The 19,655-nt window shown below is 41.6% G+C and overlaps 1 protein-coding gene across 1 annotated transcript; it reads right to left on the reverse strand.

Annotated features, from left to right (window-relative positions):
- Positions 1–110: 110 nt before the first annotated feature.
- Positions 111–18,108, reverse strand: LOC111964102 (solute carrier family 2, facilitated glucose transporter member 9-like). The gene is made up of 12 exons (XM_023987826.2): positions 18,071–18,108; positions 17,789–17,887; positions 16,615–16,775; positions 16,314–16,438; positions 16,033–16,162; positions 15,779–15,927; positions 15,380–15,567; positions 13,888–13,998; positions 4,517–4,618; positions 4,196–4,271; positions 3,978–4,105; positions 111–2,331 (listed from the first exon to the last, which is right to left on the reverse strand). The coding sequence occupies exons 1-12, from the start codon at positions 18,092–18,094 to the stop codon at positions 2,113–2,115; spliced, it is 1,512 nt and encodes a 503-aa protein (XP_023843594.1). The 5' UTR covers positions 18,095–18,108; the 3' UTR covers positions 111–2,112.
- Positions 18,109–19,655: the final 1,547 nt, after the last annotated feature.

The raw sequence follows: 19,655 nt of genomic DNA on the forward strand, positions 1-19,655 counted from the left end.
GAAAATGTTATCAGACCACCACACACGCACAGGGCGACGCGCGTTTGGGCTCGAGATTGCAAATACTACGTTTTCTGAGATCTGAACAAAGCTGAAATATTTTCAATAACAACACACAAATAAATGACTTCATACTTTTAAAGCAATTACTTTTACATTAGGATATATAGCGTACAAGTCAAAAGTGTGGACACATACTCATTCAAGAGTTATCTTTATTTGTACTATTTTCTACATTATAGAATAATAGTGAAGACAAACTATGAAATAACATATATGGAATCATGTAGTAACCAAAAAAAGTGTTTGCACACTTGGCATTCTCTCAACCAGTTTAACTTGGAATGCTTTTYCAACAGTCTTGGAAAATGCTGAGCACTTGATTGCTGCTTTTCCTTCACTCTGCAGTCCAACTCATCCCAAACCATCTCAATTGGGTTGAGGTCGGTTGATCGTGGAGGCCAGGTCATCTGATGCAGCACTCCATCACACTCCTTCTTGGTCAAATAGCTCTTACACAGCCTGGAGGTGTGTTGGGTCATTGTGCTGTTGAAAAACAAATGATAGTGAGACTAAGTGCAAACCAGATGCGATCGCGTATCATTGCAGAATGCTGTGGAAACCATGCTGGTTAAGTGTGCCTTGAATCCTATATAAATCACCGACAGTGTCACCAGCAAACTAACCCAACACCATCACACCTCCTCCTCCATGCTTCACGGTGGGAACCACACATGCGGAGATCATCTGTTCTCACAAAGACACGGCGGTTGGAACCAAAAAACTAAAATTTGGACTCATCAGACCAAAAGGACAGATTTCCACCGGTCTAATGTCCATTGCTCGTGTTTCTTGGCCCAAGCAAGTCTCTTCTTATTGGTGTCCTTTATTAATGGTTTCTTTGCAGCAATTCGACCATGACGGTCTGATTCACGCAGTCTCCTCTGAACAGTTGATGTTGAAATGTGTCTGTTACTTGAAATCTGTGAAGCATTCATTTGGGCTGCAATCTGAGGTGCTGCTAAGTCTAATGAACTTTTCCTCTGCAGCAGAGGTAACTCTGGGTCTTCCTTTCCTGTGGCGGTCCTCATGAGAGCCAGTTTCATCATAGCGCGTGATGGTTTTTGCGAATGCACTTGAAGAAACTTGACTGACCGGATTGACTGACCTTCATGTCTTAAAATAATGGACTGTCATTTCTCTTTGCTTATTTGAGCTGTTCTTGCCATAATATGGACTTGGTCTTTTACCAAATAGGGCTATCTCCTGTATACCACCCCTACCTTGTCACAACACAACTGATTGGCTCAAATGCATTAAGAAGGACAAGGCACACCTGTTATTGAAATCCAATCCAGGTGACTGCCTCATGAAGCTGGTTGAGAGAATGCAAAGGGTGGCTACTTTAAAGAATCTCAAATATATTTTTGGTTACTTCTTAATTCCATGTGTTATTGCATAGTTTTGAGGTCTTCACTATTATTCTACAATGTAGAAAATAGTAAAAATAAAGAAAAACCCTTGAATGAGTAGATGTGTCCAAACCTTTTACTGGTACTGTTTTTCTCGTGAATATAGACAGTAGACATAAGTTTCCATTTGAAATAATCCTACACACCACAGTAATGAAAAAATACTCTCAAAGGGAGTGTAATAAATCAGACAGATAAGCTATGCATGGCAGCCCTGCTGACTCACCAATAAGACACTCAAGGCGAGCTGATTGAATCATGCTAAAATTATGTACCTTACCTTGTTCATCAGTAAAGTACACACAGAATGCTGACTTTACAAGTAGGTGTCAKAGGTAAAACCTCTCCCTCCCTGATTAGTGTCTGTATGGCTGGGGCCAGAGCCTGATAATGACAGACCTTGGCCTGCTCACAATACTAAAACTACTTTAATAGGTGGCCCAGAGAGGTAACATTTTTATCACACAATACTTACCATCATAAAGGTCAAAATTATTGATTTGCAATCAAGATGACAGCAGACCGGACATGGGTGTGTGGGGCAAATCTTAACAGAGGAGTTYTCACAAAGACAATGTTTTCACAGGAACGACAAAACAATGTGCAAGTCAGACACACTGTCATTCATTATGGAAAATGTTCAGAATTTTGTGGTTGTGCATGCCTTGATATGACTGGGTTCAGGAGGTCTCGACCTTCCCTCCCCCGAGGATCCCCTGTTGGGATGCATCCTCTGAAACTCAGCCGTGATCTCCATGACAGTGCGGTTCTTGGTCTCAGGCACGTTGTACCACACAAACACCCCAGACAGGAAACAGAAGACGAAGAAAATCAGGAAACAAAAGTAGTCCAAATTCTCCTGTGTATAAGAATATACTGTGAGTGTATGTGTGACATCAGCTGCCACGGTTACACATCAAATAAGAGTACCTTTACCTATGTAAGGTACTAGTGACACAATACTTAAGGTATAACTGTTTGCGGTTTGTGTATAAAATCAAATCAAATTTTATTGGTCACATACACATGGTTAGCAGATGTTATTGTGAGTGTAGCGAAATGCTTGAGCTTCTAGTTCCGACAGATTACATGTTAGATATTTCTGCACTAACAATTCCACAACAACTACCTAACACACAAATCTAAGTAAAGGAATGGAATAAGAATATATACACTACTGTTCAAAAGTTTGGGGTCACTTAGAAATGTCCCTGTTTTCCATGAAAACACATGAAATGAGTTGCAAAATGAATAGGAAATATAGTCAAGACATTGACAAAGTTATAATGATTTTTAATTGAAATAATAATTGTGTCCTTCAAACTTWGCTTTTGTCAAAGAATCCTCCATTTTCAGCCTTGCAGACCTTTGGCATTCTAGTTGTCAATTTGTTGAGGTAATCTGAAGGGATTTTAACACGTGCTTCCTGAAGCACCTCCCACAAGTTGGATTGGCTTGATGGGCACTTCTTACGTACCATACGGTCAAGCTGCTCCCACAACAGCTCAATAGGGTTGAGATCCGGTGACTGTGCTGGCCACTCCATTATAGACAGAATATCAGCTGGCTGCTTCTTCCCTAAATAGTTATTGCATAGTTTGGAGCTGTGCCTTGGGTCATTGTCCTGTTGTAGGAGGAAATTGGCTCCAATTAAGCACCGTCCACAGGGTATGGCATGGCATTGCAAAATGGAGTGATAGCCTTCCTTCTTCAAGCTCCCTTTTACCCTGTACAAATCTCCCACTTTACCACCACCAAAGCACCCCAGACCATCACATTGCCTCCACCATGCTTGACAGATGGCGTCAAGCACTCCTCAGCATCTTTTCATTTTTTCTGCTTCTCAAGAATTTTCTTCTTTGTGATCTGAACACCTCAAACTTAGACTAGTCTGTCCATAACACATTTTTCCAATCTTCCTCTGTCCAGTGTCTGTGTGCTTTTTCCTTGCTTTTTCTTGGCAATTTCTCGCTTGGAATAGCCTTCATTTCTCAGAACAAGAAGAGTGACGAGTTACCAAAGAAAGTTTTGTTTCTGGCCATTTTGAGCCTGTAATCGAACCCACAAATGCTGATGCTCCAGATACTCAACTAGTCTAAAGAAGTCAATACAAGTTTTATTGCTTATTTAATCAGGACAACAGTTTTCGGCTGTGCTAATATAATTGAAAAAGGGTTTTCTAATGATCAATTAGCCTTTTAAAATGATAAACTTGGATTAGCTAACACAACGTGCCATTGAAACACAGGAGTGATGGTTGCTGATAATGGGCCTCTGTGCGCCTATGTAGATATTCCATTAAAATTTWAATAAATAAAAAAGCAGTTTCCAGCTACAATAGTCATTTACAACATTAACAATGTCTACACTGTATTTCTGATTGATTTGATGTTATTTTAATGGACAAARAAATTGCATCAAAAACAAGGACATTTCTAAGTGACCCCAAACTTTTGAACGGTAGTGTACATACAAAGACAAGGTGTGAGAAGTTGATGTGCTCACCACTATGACGGGGAAGAGCAACCCCAGGAGGAAGAGGCCCAGCCAGTTGAGGGTGCAGCCGATGGTGTAGGCAGCTGATTTGAACGACTGGTTGAAGATATCACCAGGTAGAGCCACTGTCACTCCAGCTAGGAGCAATAGACAATGAAAATACCAGATAAATAAGTTGATCCATTGTTTTGGCATGGCTTAGTCATACGTCAGGGTATAGGACCCACCTGGTCCACTGGAGAAGAAGAAGATGAAGATGAAGATGAGAAGCATACTGCAGTAAGGCATCCAGGAAACTTGGATCTGAACAACAAACAACAAAGGTGTAACTTATTAATGAGCCATTGTTGTTTCCACCCACTGTAAAAGATTGATGTAACCCAGTGATAATATATAGGGACATTCTGTGAACTTTAGAGCTGGATGACATGCCTCAGAGAATTCCATTCATTCATTAGTAATGAGTATTTTTCCATTTGTGGTAAAGATGAAACCCACAAACTATGTAGTTGATGACAGTAGTGTGTTGCTTATAATGTTTGACTTACCTGCAGGTAGAGTGTAAGGGTCAGAAGACCCAGGGTAACTGCCATGCATAGGTAACCCCTATAGAGCATTAGCCTCTTTCCTGTGCTCTCAATCACCATCACCTGTCATACCAAAGGAGGGTTAACGATCAGAGTCAAATAGTGACATTAGGAATTTCACTGTCAACTGGACATAAATACAACGCCACAGGGGTGGGGCACTCTTAGTAAATACAGTTGAAGTCGGAAGTTTACATACACTTAGGTTGGAGTCATTAAAAATGGTTTTCAACCACTCCACAAATTTCTTGTTATCAAACTATAATTTTGGCAAGTTGGTTAAGACATCTACTTTGTGCATGACACAAGTAATTTTCCAACAATTGTTTACAGACAAATTATTTCACTTATAATTCACCGTATCACAATTCCAGTGGGTCAGAAGGGGGAGGCTTGCAAGCCGAAGAACACCATCCCAACAGTGAAGCACGGGGGTGGCAGCATCATGTTGTAGGGGTGCTTTGCTGCAGGAGGGACTGGTGACTCTTCACAAAATAGATGGCATCATGAGGATGGAAAATTATGTGGATATATTGAAGCAACATCTCAAGACATCAGTCAGGAAGTTAAAGCTTGGTCGCAAATGAGTCATCCAAATGGACAATGACCCCAAGCATACTTCCAAAGTTGTGGCAAAATGGCTTAAGGACAAAAGCGTGTGCGAGCAAGGAGGCCTACAAACCTGACTCAGTTACACCAGCTCTGTCAGGAGGAATGGGCCAAAATTCACCCAATTTATTGTGGGAAGCTTATGGAAGGCTACCCGAAACGTTTGACCCAAGTTAAACAATTTAAAGGCAATGCTACCAAATACTAATTGAGTAAACTTCTGACCCACTGGGAATGTGATGAAATAAATAAAAGCTGAAATAAAATCATTCTCTCTACTATTATTCTGACATTTCACATTCTTAAAATAAAGTGATGATCCTAACTGACCTAAGACAGGGAATTTTTACTAGAATTAAATGTCAGGAATTGTGAAAAACTGAGTTTAAATGTATTTGGCTAAGGTGTACTTCCGACTTCAACTGTAGTTACAGGCTTGAGAACATGTAAGTCTTGTTGACAAACCCCTCTTTGGGGTTTGTCATTACTGGTTTTAGCGGACCGATATCTGTATGATCGGGCTATTTTTTTCTTCTTCAGCATCACAGCTTTGGCAAAAAAGGTAGTTGTATAATTAAGAACAGTCAGGGGCGCAACTTTCCTTGTAGTAGGGTAGGACATGATGCCCCCACATTCTGAAATAGCATTTTGTCCCCCTCCTCAGTTTTATCATTGCACTGTGATACAAAAAGTGGCATTGGTGTGCTTTAAGACCATGTGGATGCCTCAGAGTGGTCGGATAGGCTGTTTGGCGGTTTCAGACAGTTGGATTTAGGACCACACGGACACCACAGAGCGTGCAAACAGAGGCAGCTGTTGTCTGTGTATGTTGTGCTTTTTCTCAGAGTTGTAAAAGCAAGCAGAGAAGAAACTGGCTACTCTTTATTTGACTGATGTAGCTGGCAAGGTAATTGCTGTTTGACTTAACTGAAGAAAAAAAAATATTCCCAGTGCTGAGATAGTATTGTAACTGACATGTAACGTTAGCTAATGTTTCATCCCCTCTCAACTCAAGTTCTGTCTGAAGTGACTGAACTAGCTAGCTAACTAGTAGCTACCACAGCTCTAGCCTCCAGCTATCTGTCAGGTAGCAGTATCTAACAGCTGTTGTGTGTATGGAAATGTACAAGCTGAGTGACATGGCACAGAATTGCAAACATTGTTCATCACCAATCACATTAAGGAACCCTAAACTGAGGAACTGTCTCTCTCGCCGTCTCTCTAATAGGAGTACAATCTCCATAACTTCACTTACTCAGTGTATAAATTCCAGAGGCATCTCCCTCTAATTCAGTAGCCTTTGTTTTGTCCCGTTTCAACAGAAGTAAATTAACTTGGCTCATTTTCGCCAGTTGATGCACCATAGAGCTAGCCAAAAGTTGGCTAACGTTAGATATTTTTGCCTTAATCACAGTCAGTATAGCAATGTAACGTTATTGATCTGTCAGTTTCCCTAGCCAATTCCCTACTTTACACACTGACACAGTATAAACAGCTCTACAGGCTTTACTGTCATGTTGCACAGTCAGTACACAAAACTATGCTCATCATGTCTTAGCAGGATCAGATGATGACAGGTGTCTTGAACGCACTGCACAACAGGTCACTTCCTGTTGAACGCGGAATGAGGGAGAGCTCGGTTTGATGTTTTGGTCTATGGAATAAGTTTGGTTACTAGCTAGCTACCTTTTGTGTTTGGATTCCGTGACGCGGTTAGCATCAGTTTCTGGTACCGCTACCATCTGTCCAGTGATCCCGCCGACCAAGGCTGGGTCTGAGGAGCTGCTTGGCGTAGCACCTAGCCTAGCTGCCTATTAAGCTAGCAGGATTTTCTTGAGGGGTTGAACGCAGCCCATGATGCATTTAGACATTGTGGCTGGGACCATGGATTGTCTCGGGCTTCTGGCGGTCTGCTGTTTGTTGTTTCCAATCTTACCTGCGACATGCCCTGTTTGGATTGTGAGGAGTAACCTACGTTGCTACCATGACGAAGACCAAAGCCGGCAGGAGTACCGTTGAGGACAGTGTTGTCTCTATCACAGGTGAAGGATATTTTAAACTAACAAAAATAGTTAAACAGTTGTTACAACAACAAGAAAATTGCTTCAAGTGTTGTGTCCAAATACTGGTGGATTCAACTAATAAAAGAAATGGATGACCTGACCAGAGAGATCCAAGACCTAAAGAACAGTTTGCAGTTCTCCCAGGGTCAGCTCGATGAGTTGAAACAGGAGAACGGCAAGATGACAGCAATCTGTAAGTCATTGAGAGAGGACATCAGTTCTGTTTGGGAATCCATCATAACAATGATGGAGAAATTAGATTATCTTGAGGGACAATCAAGGCGGAACAACATGGTTGTTGACGGAATTGCAGAATATCCATGAGACCTGGGCGGAGTCGGAGAACAAAGTGAGGGAAATGATCTCTGAGAAATTGAAGATGGACCACAGGAAGATTGAGGTGGAGCGTGCCCACAGGACTGCAAAACCCACCACCGGCCCAGATGATAGACCCAGGCTGATAGTAGTCAAGTTCCTGAGGTTCAAGGACAAGGTAGCTGTTCTGGAAAGAACCAAGAACTTGAGAGGAACGTACAACTTTCTCAACGAGGACTATTCTGAAGCTGTGCGCCAGAAGAGGAAAGAACTGATCCCAGCCATGAAAGCTGCCAGAGCACGTGAGGACATTGCTTACATCCGCTATGACAGGCTCATTGTCCACCCTCCCACCCAAAAGCCTGGAAGGGATGAGAAAGCTAAGCCTATGGTTTCGTAGCCTCAACCTCACAGCACACACACACACCAACTGATTAATGGACTGCTGAATGTATATTTTTCTCTCTTGATTTGTTTGCTCTTTTCCATATTATGTCTCTCTCTGATAAGATACACAGGAAATGGCTGGAAATAGCCTATATTAATATATGTAACCTTAGAAATAAGGTTCATTGGATGCAGTGATCACAATATAGTGGCTATATCCAGGAAAGCCAAAGTTCCAAAAGCTGAGCCTAAAATAGTGTCTAAGAGATCATATAAAATATTTTTCTGTGACTCTTATGTAGATGTCAAAATATTTGTTGGTCTGATGTAAGGAGAATCCAGATGCTGCACATGATGAATTTATGAAATTGCTTCTTCCAGTTATTGTTAAGGCGCCATAGATTGCTGAGGAATTGAAAAAACATGGTTGAAAGAGATGGGGCAAAAGGACCGACTAATAAGTCTAGCTGCACATCTGACTGGCTGACTTAGTACAAACTGAGAAATTGTGACTAAACTCAACAAAAAGTAGAAGCTGTATTATGAAGCCAAGATAAATGATATAAAGAATGATGGGGGAAAAACTTGAGTATTCTAAATGAAATTATGGACAGAAAGACAAATTCAACTCCATCTTTCATCAAATCAGATGGCTTATTCATCACAAAACCATTTGATGTTGCCTATTATTTTAACAATTACTTCATTGGCAAAGTGGACAAACTTAGGCAGGAAATGCCAACAACAATGAGCMATTGTATTCATGCATAAAAAAAACAAATAATGAAAGAATAGCATTGTGAGTTTTGTAAAGTTAGTGTGGGAGAGGTGGCAAAATTATTGTTATCGATCAATAATGACAAACCTAGCATTGACAACTTAGATGGAAAGCTACTGAGGATGGTAGCTGACTCCGATTATAGCCACTCCTATCTGTTATATCTTTAATCTGAGCCTAGAGGAAAGTATTTGGCCTCAGGCCTGGAGGGAAGCCGAAGCTATTCCAATACCCAAGAGTGGTAAAGCGGCCTTTACTGGTTCTAACACCAGACCTATCAGCTCTTAGCAAACTGTTGGAAAGAATGGTGTTAGACCAAATACAATGCTATTTCTCTGTAAACAAATTAATAACAGACTTTCAGCATGCTTATAGAGAAGGGCACTCAACATGTACTGCATTGACACAAATGACTAATGATTGTTTGAAATTCATTTATGATAATGTGGTGGGAGCTGTACTGTTAGAATTCAGTGCAGCCTTTGATAGTATTGATCATAACCTGTTGTGAAATCTTGTGTTATGGCTTTTCAACCTCTGCCATATCATGGATTCAGAGATATCTAATAGAACTCCGCTTTTTTATCTTTTTTATGGAAGCTTCTCTAACGTCAAACATGTAAAGTGTGGTGAACCACAAGGCAGCTCTCTAGGCCCTCTACTATTTTCCATTTTTACCAATGACCTGCCACTGGCATTAAACAAAGCATGTGTGTTCGTGTATGCTGATGATTCAACCATATACACATCAGCTACCACAGCTATTGAAGTCACTGAAACCCTTAAAGAGTTGCAGTCTGTTTTGGAATGGTTGGCCAGTAATAAACTGGTCCTGAATATCTCTAAAACTAAGAGCATTGTATTTGGTACAAATCARGTTCTAGACCAGTTGGATCTGGTAATGAATGGTGTGGCTGTTGAACAAGTTGAGGAGACTAAATTACTTKGTGTTACCTTAGATTCAATGGTTGTAAAGAGGGAGAAAGGTATGTCTGTAATAAAGAGATGCTCTGCTTTTTTGACACCACACTCCACAAAGCAAGTCCTGCAGGCTCTAGTTTTATCTTATCTTGATTATTGTCCAGTCATATGGTCAAGTGCTGTAAAGAAAGACATAGTTAAGCTGCAGCTGACCCAGAACAGAGCCACATGTCTTGCTCTTCATTGTAATCAGAGGGCTAATATTAATACTATGCATGCCAGTCTCTCTTGGCTAAAAGTTGAGGAAAGACTGCGTCACTTCTTGTTTTTATAAGATCCATTAATGTGTTGAAAATTCCAAATTGTTTGCATAGTCAACTTACACACACACTTACCCCACCAGACATGCCACCAGGGGTCTTTTCACAGTCCCCAGGTCCAGAACAAATTCAAGGAAACGTACAGTATATAGAGAGCCATGAGTGCATGGAACTCCCATCTTATATAGCGCAAGTGAACAGCAAACCCGTTTTCAAAAAACAAATAAAATAACCTMACAGCACAACGCCTCTCCCACATGTGACCTACTTGTGTATGTACTGACATGTACAGTGGGGAGAAGAAGTATTTGATACACTGCCGATTTTGCAGGTTTTCCTACTTACAAAGCATGTAGAGGTCTGTAATTGTTATCATAGGTACACTTCAACTGTGAGAGACGGAATCTAAAACAAAAATCCAGAAAATCACATTGTATGATTTTTAACTAATTAATTAGCATTTTATTGCATGACATAAGTATTTGATACATCAGAAAAGCAGAACTTAATATTTGGTACAGAAAAAACCTTTGTTTGCAATTACAGAGATCATACGTTTCCTGTAGTTCTTGACCAGGTTTGCACGCACTGCAGCAGGGATTTTGGCCCACTCCTCCATACAGACCTTCTCCAGATCCTTCAGGTTTCGAGGCTGTCGCTGGCAATACGGACTTTCAGCTCCCTCCAAAGATTTTCTATTTGGTTCAGGCCTGGAGACTGGCTAGGCCACTCCAGGACCTTGAGATGCTTCTTATGGAGCCACTCCTTAGTTGCCCTGGCTGTGTGTTTCGGGTCGTTGTCATGCTGGAAGACCCAGCCACGACCCATCTTCAATGCTCTTACTGAGGAAGGAGGTTGTTGGCCAAGATCTCGCGATACATGCCCCATCCATCCTCCCCTCAATACGGTGCAGTCGTCCTGTCCCCTTTGCAGAAAAGCATCCCCAAAGAATGATGTTTCCACCTCCATGCTTCACCGTTGGGATAGTGTTCTTGGGGTTGTACTCATCCTTCTTCTTCCTCCAAACACGGCGAGTGGAGTTTAGACCAAAAAGGCTTTTTTTGTCTCATCAGACCACATGACCATCTCCCATTCCTCCTCTGGATCATCCAGATGGTCATTGGCAAACTTCAGACGGGCCTGGACATGCGCTGGCTTGAACCATGGAGCCCCAGACCGAGGGTGATTGACCGTCATCTTGAACTTCTTCCATTTTCTAATAATTGCGCCAACAGTTGTTGCCTTCTCACCAAGCTGCTTGCCTATTGTCCTGTAGCCCATCCCACCCTTGTTCAGGTCTACAATTTTATCCCTGATGTCCTTACACAGCTCTCTGGTCTTGGCCATTGTGGAGAGGTTGGAGTCTGTTTGATTGAGTGTGTGGACAGGTGTCTTTTATACAGGTAACGAGTTCAAACAGGTGCAGTTAATACAGGTAATGAGTGGAGAACAGGAGGGCTTCTTAAAGAAAAACGAACAGGTCTGTGAGAGCCGAAATTCTTACTGGTTGGTAGGTGATCAAATACTTATGTCATGCAATAAAATGCAAATTAATTACTTAAAAATCATACAATGTGATTTTCTGGATTTTTGTTTTAGATACCATCTCTCACAGTTGAAGTGTACCTATGATAAAAATAACAGACCTCTACATGATTTGTAAGTAGGAAAACCTGCAATATCGGCAGTGTAGCCAGCAGCATACCACCCTGCATACCACTGCTGGCTTGCTTCTGAAGCTAAGCAGGGTTGGTCCTGGTCAGGCCCTGGATGGGAGACCAGATGCTGCTGGAAGTGGTGTTGGAGGGCCAGTAGGAGGCACTCTTTCCTCTGGTCTAAACAAAGATCCCAATGCCCCAGGGCAGTGATTGGGGACACTGCTCTGTGTAGGGTGCCGTCTTTCGGATGGGACGTTAAACGGGTGTCCTGACTCTCTGAGGTCATTAAAGATCCCATGGCACTTATCGTAAGAGTAGGGGTGTTAACCCCGGTGTCCTGGCTAAATTCCCAATCTGGCCCTCAACCATCACGGTCWCCTAATAATCCCCAGTTTACAATTGGCTCATTCATCCCCCTCCTCTCCCTTGTAACTATTCCCCAGGTCGTTGCTGCAAATGAGAACGTGTTCTCAGTCAACTTACCTGGTAAAATAACGGATAAATAAAAAATAAAGTATCAAATACTTGTTCTCCCCACTGTATGTGTATACTGATAGATGCACACACACATTTAAAAAGATTAACATGTAGTGTGTATGTCAATTGTAAAGTATTTTGTCTGTAATGTCTTTTTTATTAAGTGTCAGACCCCAGTAAGACTTGGTGTCGCTAGACTTGGCTAATGGGGACCCTAATAAATCAAATCCCAGCAGGGTCAGACCAGTCTACGGAGCTCAGGTGAATTTTACAGTATATTATAACAATCAATGAATGGATTCAAAGTTCCATCTTGAGTTGACGGGTAGGATACAGTCTGGGATCTGGGAATTATGGTCATTTCAATGATTGAACCATTGATTCTATTCTTGGATAACATAATGTATAAATGTACACCAATGCAATTCTTTGTCATGCCTCATCTGAGCAGGATCAGATGGTGACAGGGGTCTCAGCAGGGTCAGGCAACCAGGGAAGACCAGTCGGCGCTGAGGTGAACTTTTACAAATGCAACGCTTTATTCTCTCTGTGCAGCAAACACTGGACAAGCCGCCAGAAGATTCAAAGATTGAAAACTATTTTAAGGCATTCTGACAAACCTCTAAAGTTGATTTCCAAACTATATCAAGGGTTGATAGAGGCTTTTCCCAATGACACAAAACATGTCATACAGAAAAGTGAGGAAGACCTGGGAGACTATTGATGATGAATGGATACAGATATGTTAGAATGCCCAGTCATGTTCATATAATCTCAGACATAAATTACTGCAGTTTAAGACAATCCATAGAAAGTACTATATGCCAGTGAAACTGAATATCATCACTCAGAAATGTACTTCCTCTGCTGGAGGTGTAAAACACAAAAGGGGACATAATTGCATATGTTATGTTCTTGTGAAGGCTGGCTGAATTCTGGCAAAGAGTATGTTCTATCTCAACATGTCTATAGATCCTCCCTTCTCCCTGTTTTTGTTTGTTTAGAAATATTGATACTGGAAACTTGTCAGAAGAAACTGTGTAACCTAGCATTTACAGTGGCTAAGAAATACATTGCCATTAGTGGGAAGGTTGGTTATCCTCCCACAATGTCACAATGGATGGCAGAAATGTCATTCCATGTGTTATTTCATAGTTTTGATGTCTTCACTATTATTCTACAATGTAGAAAATAGTTTAAAAAAATTAAAAACCCTGGAATGAGTAGATGTGTCCAAACTTTTGACTGGTACTGTATGGCCTCCCGAGTGGCGCAGCGGTCTAAGGCACTGCATCTCAGTGCTAGAGGTGTCACTACAGACCCTGGTTCAGCGGTCTAAGGTACTGCATCTCAGTGCTAGCGGCGCCACTACAGACACCCTGGTTCGAATCCAGGCTGTTTCACAACCAGCCCTGATTGGGAGTCCCATAGGGTGGCGCACAATTGGCCCAGCGTCGTCCGGTTTTGGCCGGTCTAGGCCGTCATTGTAAATAAGAATTTGTTCTTAGCTGACTTGCCTAGTTAAATAAAGGTTGAATAAAAATACATTTAAAAAACTATATCAAGCAAGTATTTCTATTCTGCAAGTATTACATCAGATTAACTGTTTTGTACAGAAATATAATTTAGTTTAAATGTTTTCACAAAAGAAGTGCACTGGGCCTTTACTAGTCCTGTATTAGTGGACCGATATAGACATCTTCAGCGAGTAGTCCCCCCTCCCATATGAACCTTCACAATTCATAAAGGTTCATATAGGGTTAATAAGAGTTAGTGGTGAGGGATATGGTAAAACACAACTCACACAGGCCATGGAGGTAGAAACCTCACACAGACCGGTTCCCAAGGCAACATGGCGTAACTGGTGTGTGGGGATCCCTGCAGTACGGAACACATCAAATGAGTAAAGGTACACCTGCAGAGGAGCAGAATGACACGGTTTATCACTTAATCAGACTATATACTCTGAACAAAAATATAAAAATGCCACATGCATTAATGTCAAAGATWTTACTGAGTTGCAGTTCATATATGGAAATCRGTCAATTGAAATAAATTCATTAGGCTCTAATCTATGGATTTCACATGACTGAGAATACATACATGCAGGTAGGGGCACGGATCAGAAAACCAGTCAGTATCTGGTGTGAACACCATTTGCCTCATGCAGCACGACATCTCCTTGGCATAGATGATCAGGCTGTTGATTTTGGACTGTGGAATGTTGTCCCACTCCTCTTCAATGGCTGTGTGAAGTTGCTGGATATTGGTGGGAACTGGAACATTCTGTCATACATGTCAATCCAGAGCATCCCAAACATGCTCAACGGGTGACATGTCTGGCGAGTCTGCTGACCATGGAAGAACTGGGTCATTTTCAGCTTCCAGGAATTGTGTACAGATCCTTGCGCCATGGGGCCGTGCATTATCATGCTGAAACATGAGGTGATGACGGCGAATTAATGACATGACAACGGGCCTCAGGATCTCGTCACGTATCTATGTGCATTCAAATTGCCATCGATAAAATGCAATTGTGTTTGTTGTCCGTAGCTTTTGCCTGTCCATACCATAACCCCACCGCTACCATAGGACCCTGGTGAGGATGACAAGCACGCAGATGAGCTACCCTGAGACGGTTTCTGACAGTTTGTGCAAACCCACAGTTTCATCAGATTTCCAGGTGGCTGGTCAGAGACGATCCCGCAGGTGAAGAATCCGGTTTTGGAGGTCCTGGGATGGCTTGGTTTCACGTGGTCTGTGGTTTTGAGGCCGGTTGGACGTACTGCCAAATTCTCTAAAATGACGTTGGAGGCGACTTATGGTAGAGAAACGAACATTCAATTCTCTGGCAACAGCTCTGGTGGACATTCCTGCAGTCAGCATGCCAATTGTACACTCCCTCAAAACTTGAGACATCTGTGGCATTGTTTTGTGTGACAAAACTGTACATTTTAGAGTGGCCTTTTATTGTCGCCAGCACAAGGTACAYCTGTGTAATGACCATGCTGTTTAATCAGCTTCTTGATATGCCACACCTGTCAGGCGGATGGATTATCTTGGCAAATATAAATGCTTACTAACAGGGATGCCAACAAATTTGCGCCCTTTTATTTCAGCTCATGAAACATGAGATCAACACTTTACATGTTGCATTTATATTTTTGTTCAGTATAATTGAATGGACTTTAGGTAGGTTTTGATCAGACAGTGACATGCTATGGTATATTTGTATATCCTAACTCCAACTCTTGCTCAAACACAATGTCCTTGTGGACCAACTTCATGAAACTCACAGCGTTGATGCCACTGAACTGCAGGGTGGTGAAGGCGACGAGGATGGTGAGGAACTGCCAGCGTACGTCCTGGTCCAGGATCAGGTCCAACACAGTGTGGCTGCAGACTCCCTTCATGGAGGCGTGCTCCACCAGCATCTCCTCCACCTCCGCACTGTGGTCTCTGTTGCCCCACAGCCTGCGGATGGCTACAAGGGGGAAAGGCCCAGTAAGATACACAAGTGGAAAAGGACATACAAGCCCAAAAAGATAGACTGCTGAGTCAGATATTATGATGATGATGATTGTGAGAATGATTATGAAAACACTAATTGCATCAAGTACATTTTTAGTGAGGTAGCGTTCCTTAGGCAACCCATTACCTGTCAATATTCCTCAGGGCTCCACCCAGGTGCTTACCCTTCTCACAGCCCTGACGGTCGCCCCGGTCCAGCAGAAGGTATTTGGGTGACTCTGGGAGGAAGGGCAGGGTGATGAGCTGGAGCAGGGCGGTCGCACCACTGAAGCCCAACAACCAAGGCCACCTGTCCTCTGTCCCCAATAACTCACTGCAAGGACAGAGTACACTATCAAATAATATCACATTGTTTGTTCACCACAGGTTAAACTGATATAAGCATCCCTGACTGACACACTAGGACCAGATAGCTCACCTGATCCCCAGAAGCTGACCTGAGAACTTCCCCATGGACAGAAAGGTGGCAACAGACAAACCCACTATCCCTCGCAGCCTCTTGGGGGCACATTCCACTAGGTACATGGTGTGGACACTGAGGCTAACACCTGCAGCACACGCAAGAAAGGATAAACCTTATCACAGACAGTTTGGCAGCATTAATCCTCTAGTGAGATATTAAGACAGGTATAAAGATGACCTTGTTTTGGATGGACCTTTTTTATGAATGGAATCCATTCATAAGAAAAATCAGCTTACCTGCATTAATGCCATAGAGGAAACGTCCAACCATGATCATCTCAAAGGACATGGCCGTTTTACTCAACAGCATCATCACAGCACCGCCAATGGCAAACAGGTTGTTCAACAACAGGCATCTCTTTCTGTTAAGTGTGGTGGGGGAAAAATAATAATCAACCTAATTCCTGTTCTACTACAACAAATAGTAACCACACCAACACACCTTCAAATAAGAGGCCAAAATCCTTGCATGGCCAGGATGCATACCCCAAGTCTTGGCCCAGTATGAAGCCTGACACTTTCTACTACTACCACTTACCTCCCATACGCTGATGAAAGGTGGCCGGCACACAGGGAACCAAGGAGACCCCCGATGCAGAAGATGGAGACGATGAAGGACCAGATGAGAGTCACTTCCCACTGTTCCAGGGATATACTATACCGCTGCAGGCATGTGGTGTTCACGAGCTCCTTTATGAACTACAGCAACACCAAGATGGTGGCCGTGACATTTTGGAATTGGGTCAGTCAAACATTACGGATCTCAAACCATTTCTCATTTCCCCCCAGACAAAATATTTACAGTTTACATTGGTGCATGTCTCCAACTGAAGTTGTTGCTTTGTTAGAGGAAAATAGTGATTCGGAGCTATTACATTATTGTTATAGAAACTTGAGTGTCACTTTTTTTAGTTTAGTTTATTAATTCAACCATTTAAAAAAAACAAGCACACATAAAACCTGAAAAAGCCATACATGCACATGGATAAAAGCATCGAGGATAACACACAATAAAGTCTGGGACTTATTTCCACTGTGGTCCTCTTGAGACAAGATACCTAGACAAGATCGAACACAGTATGGCAGTGAAACAATAAAACAAAAACAGAGAAGAAGAACATCTATCTCATCATTCCAGTTACATCATAGGGGTTATTCATATGGGCACAGAAGACATCAAACATATTTTTACTTTGTTTTTAAAGCTGCCCAGAGAGGACATTGTTTTTATGGGCAGAGGCAACTCATTCCATTCTGAGGCTCCAGTATACAAGAAAGTACCTTTCCCAGCATTACTCCTGAACCTGTATAAGCACACATCAGCAACACCTGATCTGGTGCTGTGATTGTGTGCATCCCTAACACGAGGAAAGTAATCACTTAGATATCTGGGCGCAGGACCATAAATACTCCTGTAAACCAGACCTAGTCTAATCTGGGACACCCTAGCCTCAACAGGCAGCCAGTTTAGTTCCTGAAAGCAGCTCCTGCCTATGTGAGTACATGGAGTTACCTTCATACTACCCCGATCAGCTTATTCTGGGCTATCTGGAGCTTCCCCTTCATAAATTTAGATAAGCCCCCAAACCAGGAAGTACTAGCATAGTAACAACTGAGATTGGTTTACAAAGCAACATGTATCTGTTAATACTGACGTGGTGGTCTACTTTTGTCATTTAAAAATACTTTTGAAGTGGATCTACAGTACTCACAGAAGAAGGTGAAGTTAGGACAGATATATGAAAGCCGAACTGGAATGTCCCACCAATGCCACTAATGAAAATAGCAGCAATAAGAACAGGACTTTCTAACTGGACAGAGAAGAGGAAACATAAGTTAGCCTGCAACAATACACCATAAAAACAAAAACAGCACTGGCAATTATAATTGCCAAACAAGCAGTGATATAGTTGGGCATTGCGTAGATACCATTAGTCACAAATGGCCAATCAAAAAATATATATACATGAAAAATCACAAATATTGCCACTTACCAGAAGCATCAAGGCATGTGCCATAGCTAGTCCCTGGTTCAATGCAAGGAATGAGGGTAAATGAGACAACTAAAAAAGATGTCTAACTGAAAGTGGTGACATGTTAACGTTAGGGCTGTGACGATGATGGAATTTTGGTAAATGATTGTCATGCAAATAACAGGGTTAATCATAATTGTCAAAAAAAATTGTATGTGTGAGCTTGTAATTTATCTTTGAAAAATATATACCTAATGAATACAACACAGCTTTGCTGTTACCTCTGTCTMATAAACAAATGGTTTTGACCATGTTTGGAAATGAAGCTTCTCATTCCAACAATGAGGTTCTGCTCTACCAACTTTACCCTATTCATGAAAAAAAAAACTGCTCTTGGGTAAAGTATATCTACTCGAATACAAAGTTAAATCCCCCTTCACCTAAATTGAATGTGAAGACAATAATTTTTGGTTACACGATTATACAATAACTGTGCCAGCCTAAGTTAATGTATACACAGCTGAAATTATTGACCAAAAGTTAACATGTCAAAAAACCTCCTGTCCCCTCCAAAACAAATGCACATCCTTGTAGGGAAGAATAAGATCCAACTTACATGCATCCTGCAATGTCAAGTGGTATCCGGAAATAGATTATTACACCTGGCATACAATTGACATGAATATAACAATTGATCCAAAATATTAATTTAATTATTATAAGTAAGATTTGCCTTTATACCAATATAAAACATGTTTGTTATAGACAGTCATCTTTATCACCACATGGATAATACAATTAAAAAGGCGCTAATACAACAACGTTTGAAATAAATCATTTGTTGCAAGCAAAACTGACTCATAAATAAATGATCTAAACCAGGCACATAAGCTATAAGAGCCTCAACCACTGTCCTCCGTATAATGAGTTGTTTTATTTTCACCCTCTCCCTCAGTAAATACTGTCCTGTTGTAGCCGATTAGTCAGGTCCATCATTTTTGGAACCCTTGATAAAGATGAGCAAAAAAATATTATGAAATAAATACATACTGAGCTACAGTTGAAGTCGGAAGTTTACATACACTTAGGTTGGAGTCATTAAAACTTGTTTTTCAACCACTCCACAAATATCTTGTTAACAAACTATACTTTTGGCAAGTCGGTGAAGATAACTACTTTGTGCAATACACAAAATATTTTTGCAACATTTGTTTACAGACACAATTCCAGTAGGTCAGAAGTTTACATACACTAAGATGACTGTGCCATTAAACAGCTTGGAAAATTCCAGAAAATGTCATGGCTTTAGAAGCTTCTGATAGGCTAATTGACATTATTTGAGTCAATTGGAGGTGTACCTGTGGATGTATTTCAAGGCCTACCTTCAAACTCAGTGCCTCTTTGCTTGACATCATGGGAAAATCAAAAGAAAGCCAAGACCTCAGAAAAACAATTGTAGACCTCCACAAGTCTGGTTCATCCTTGGGAGCAATTTCCAAATGCCTGAAGGTACCACGTTCATCTGTACAAACAATAGTACGCAAGTATAAACACCATGGGACCACGCAGCCGTCATACCACTCAGGAAGGAGACGCGTTCTGTCTC

Source organism: Salvelinus sp. IW2-2015, linkage group LG5, assembly GCF_002910315.2.
Source record: "Salvelinus sp. IW2-2015 linkage group LG5, ASM291031v2, whole genome shotgun sequence".
In the NCBI taxonomy this organism is placed as follows: Eukaryota; Metazoa; Chordata; class Actinopteri; order Salmoniformes; family Salmonidae; genus Salvelinus; species Salvelinus sp. IW2-2015.

Excerpts from the sequence above, each read along its gene's own strand:
- LOC111964102 (XM_023987826.2), bottom strand. The coding sequence starts at position 18,094 with ATGGCACATGCCTTGATGCTTCTG. Across the intron at positions 16,439-16,614 it reads CTTTCATCAGCGTATGGGAG|AAAGAGATGCCTGTTGTTGA; the intron begins GTAAGTGGTAGT and ends CACACTTAACAG. Across the intron at positions 16,163-16,313 it reads CCTCTATGGCATTAATGCAG|GTGTTAGCCTCAGTGTCCAC; the intron begins GTAAGCTGATTT and ends CGTGTGCTGCAG.